We start from the raw sequence: 3985 nt of genomic DNA, 5'->3' as shown, positions 1-3985 counted from the left end.
AAGGGATGGTACCAACCATGGCCTGGACCCTCCCCCATTGCTCACTAATGGAGAAAATGCCTTACAGCTGGATCTCATGGATGCATTTTCTCAACTAAGGCTCCTTCCTCTGATACTCTAACTTGTGTCAAGTTGACACACAAAACCAGCCAGTACATCGCCTTAAAAAGTTGAAAGTGTGCCCAGGAAAATTTCTCATCCAAGCTAATAATAGAACTAAAATTTTTATGTTCAAATATCTAATCTTTTTCATTCCAGGTTGATTATATGGGCTCATAATTTATCACTATGCTAATATTATTAATTTATTACATAATTCAATGGTACATCTTATATTACAGTCCTCCTTTCTGTACTCATCACACACAAACGCATCCTTTTTCTGACTACCAGGCCATGTCCTTAAATAAGTTTTATACATCATCTGGGATCAAAGGCATGGGATCCCAAGTGCTGGGATTAAATATGAATGCTACCACTGTGGTTAACTAGCAGCTAGCTCAGTACTCTGATCTCCAGGCAAGCTTTATTTGTTTGAACACAAAATATCTCCACACTGGACTGTTTTAAACATTTCTTGATTCTAGCTTTGTGGTTTGTCCATATCAGTTTTGTTTGGACGCTGAAATTCAAGGAAAAGACCAGTAATATTACCATATTTAGTTTAAATGCAAAGAAATTAAAAACAATCACATGATACCAATTGCTTCATTCTCGTGGAATGTATCAAACATTTTTTTATTTGGCTTATGAAGTTCAGTGGAGCCAAACTTTCCAAGAGTCTCATGGAATGCATGTTATTCTCTTTTAAAAAATGCTGCAAGATCCCCGGTGGCAGTAGGCAGCAGAAATGCTGTAGGTCCCAAATGGTGGCGGCGGGCCATGTGGTGGCAGGCAGTGGGCCCTGGGAGCAGCCAGTCCCAGGCAGAAATGGCTGCTGGTCCCAGAGCAGTGGTGGTGGGCCATGTGGCAGCAGGCAGTGGGCCCCAGGCAAAGACGGCTGCTGGTCCCTGAGCAGTGGCTGGTTCCAGGCAGGGAGACACATGGCGGGCGGGCAGAAGACAGAAACATGGATAGACACGACATGCAGGGTGAGGTTGAATGTTTATTCAGGGGGTTATGAAAGAGGAAGGGTGAAGGGGGGGACAGAGAGAGAGAGGGGGAGAGAGAGAGAGAAGAGGAGAAAGAGACAGAGAAGGGGGAAGCAGAGAAGTGGGGAGAGAGGCAGAAGCGAAGCCGCCTCTCCAAGAGGAAGATAGAAAAGAGAGAGAGCTCAGGCTGGAAGCTGAAGATCAGTCTGCCTCAGCAGATGGGGAGGGGAATGGGTGTGGCTTGTCTCTTAAAGGGACCAAAACCATAACAATGCATACACAAGTTAGTGGTATGTTTTTTCAGTAAATGTTAATTTTTTTCTAATCTGGGGAACGTTTCTAAAGATTATTAGCCTTACGTAACTCTTATTCACATTAATACAGTTCTTCATATCATTTTACATTGTTACAATACTTCTGATAGGTTCAGGCCATATTTTGCAACACCTTGGCCAAAATTGGACGCAGCACCTTATGTCAGAAATACTTAAATAAAGAAAATCAACTTTAAAACGATATGACTTAATTGTGAGGGCTTTGATGCTGTTAGTTTAACTTCACTAATGAAATGCTTGTGATTTTACATGTTTGCGATAATGGTAAAATTTTATACAATGATAAAAGTGGGTTAGATATTTTCAGAGAAATATATGCCTTCAAGTGAAAAGTCAAGGAAACGTCAGTTTATGTGAATCACCTCGCCACGTGTGATTTTAGTGGATTATTTTCTACTAGGTGTAGCGTTATGTTATTGGGTTCATAAAGATTTCCCTTTTTCTCGTTTTGAGAATGAACAACAGAAAAACTATTTCTCCTTTCTCTTATGAGTTTAGTGTTTGGCACTAAGGGTTGAGCTGATCAGCTACACCGCAGTTATTTTGAACTTCTCTGATGGTTTAGAAGAGGCTAACAGTAGAGAGCGGGACGTCCGTCTTCGGGTCGCAGCAGCGTTGGTGGGGTTGATCACCCGGGAGCGAATTAAAAATGGGTGACGTTGAGAAAGGCAAGAAGATTTTTGTTCAGAAGTGTGCCCAGTGCCACACTGTGGAAAAGGGAGGCAAGCATAAGACTGGACCAAACCTCCACGGTCTGTTTGGGAGGAAGACAGGTCAGGCGGCTGGATTCTCGTACACAGATGCCAACAAGAACAAAGGCATCACCTGGGGAGAGGACACCCTGATGGAGTATTTGGAGAATCCCAAAAAGTACATCCCTGGAACAAAAATGATCTTCGCTGGAATTAAGAAGAAGGGAGAGAGGGCGGACCTAATAGCTTATCTTAAAAAGGCTACTAAGGAGTAATTCCAGTGCCTTATTTATTACAAAACAAATGTCTCATGACTTTTAATGTGTACCGTAATTTAATTCATACCCCAAAATTCAGATCATGAACGGCTAACAATTTTTTGTTGGACAGTCCTGATTTAAGGAAAGCTGACTTGTAGAAAAGTGGATATGATCTTTATTAAAGTAACGATTCCAGTTGCATAAACACTGTCACTGCTCTCCCTTTCTCAAGATAAGATTGGACTTAATTATTAAAGTTCTACTTTCCACAAAGATGGGGGTGTCACCTCAAACCTACTAAATGGTTTTACAATTAAATTTATATAATTGGACATATGAATATGTTTAAACACTGGGGAAATTCTGTCACCATCTCAGAAATGAGAAGACTCATCTGTGGTAAAGTTTGTACTGCTGTTACAGGCAATTGCTAAAGGTCAGGAGGCAACTGTCTATTCTTGACTCAATGGTCTTATTTTATTAGACTTCCCTAGGTCAAAGGATGCTGCCTTTTACCATTGAAAGGCACTTACTGTGGTCTATGTATAATATATCAAATAAAGAGTATTTAGCAATGAAAAAAAAAAAAGAAGAAGAGGCTAACAGTCTTGCTCTGTAAAACAGGAGGATTTATGCTTGCAATCTTCTCGCCTCAGCTGTCTCAGCACCATCAGGCCTGGTTCTCAGTTTATTGCTCTACTACTCTACTTTACAACAATAATGCAGTCAGTTATACTACAGTAACTCAGAAATCAGTGGGCAGAGATCTGATTAAACAGCCGCAGGGCAATCAGGCCCTGAAGTTTCCAGGTGAGTGTGGCAGATAAAGCTCTGTAAAGAATTTTTAACCCATTCCTTAAGAATTCCCAATTTTCTCACCAAATCTGCCACTGGTGATGATGAAGACTTGTGAGGCTTATTGGTGCTGCGTAGAACAGTAAAAGTCTGATGGATATCAGGGCAGCTACCTAGTTTGGCAGCAGCTCAAGTGTTGGAGACCAGCTTTGCCAAAAATACCACTTACCAGGGTAGGAGTATGGGGATTGAAAAAGTAAGTAATGATAATAAAGACAACAGTGAAAATAACAAAACAGAACACAGGAATTAATTTCCACTTGCTTAAAATACCTAGATCACAAAAGGTAGGAGAAAGATTAAAAAAAAACCTGCATTAACAGGATACAAAGAAATGAACATACTAGTTGAAGGTTGAGGACTACATTCACAGTTAAACATTCTGTTGCTAGAACAAGACAAGTCATGCTCACACCTTAGACAAAAGCATTCTGTAGGCCAACCACTCCCTGGGTGGAATCATTGTTATCTCCTTAAGTAACTAGGAACTTCGTTTGTGGTAGAAATAGATAACGTAGAAGGAACAGAAGTAAGTTCCAACTCTCTGATCTTCAGACAACAAGGTGGAAATAGGCTCACAGTTTTGGATCTCCACCCAAAAAGAAGGTTCAGGAAGAGCCTGCTAGGAGAGAAGGAAGGGGAACCTAGCCAGTAGGATGGTGACTCCAGTCACATGTAGTCCAGTCTATGGTGGTGGCTGTTAAGCCACAGGCAAAAGGCTTTTTCATGAATCCATACCACAAACATTGGGC

At 41.1% G+C, this 3985-nt stretch overlaps 1 protein-coding gene across 1 annotated transcript; it reads left to right on the top strand.

The window, feature by feature from the left end:
• Nucleotides 1-2007: 2007 nt before the first annotated feature.
• Nucleotides 2008-2583, top strand: LOC121455103 (cytochrome c, somatic). The gene has a single exon (XM_041662652.1). It carries the CDS (start codon nt 2076-2078, stop codon nt 2391-2393), a length of 318 nt encoding a protein of 105 aa, XP_041518586.1. The 5' UTR covers nt 2008-2075; the 3' UTR covers nt 2394-2583.
• The last annotated feature ends 1402 nt before the right edge of the window (nt 2584-3985 follow it).

Source organism: Microtus oregoni, unplaced genomic scaffold (assembly GCF_018167655.1).
Source record: "Microtus oregoni isolate MIOR12 unplaced genomic scaffold, Mior012 000013F_ref0000133, whole genome shotgun sequence".
In the NCBI taxonomy this organism is placed as follows: Eukaryota; Metazoa; Chordata; class Mammalia; order Rodentia; family Cricetidae; genus Microtus; species Microtus oregoni.
This window is presented reverse-complemented; position numbering and strand designations above follow the sequence as displayed.

Excerpts from the sequence above, each read along its gene's own strand:
- LOC121455103 (XM_041662652.1), top strand. The coding sequence starts at position 2,076 with ATGGGTGACGTTGAGAAAGGCAAGAAGATTTTTGTTCAGAAGTGTGCC.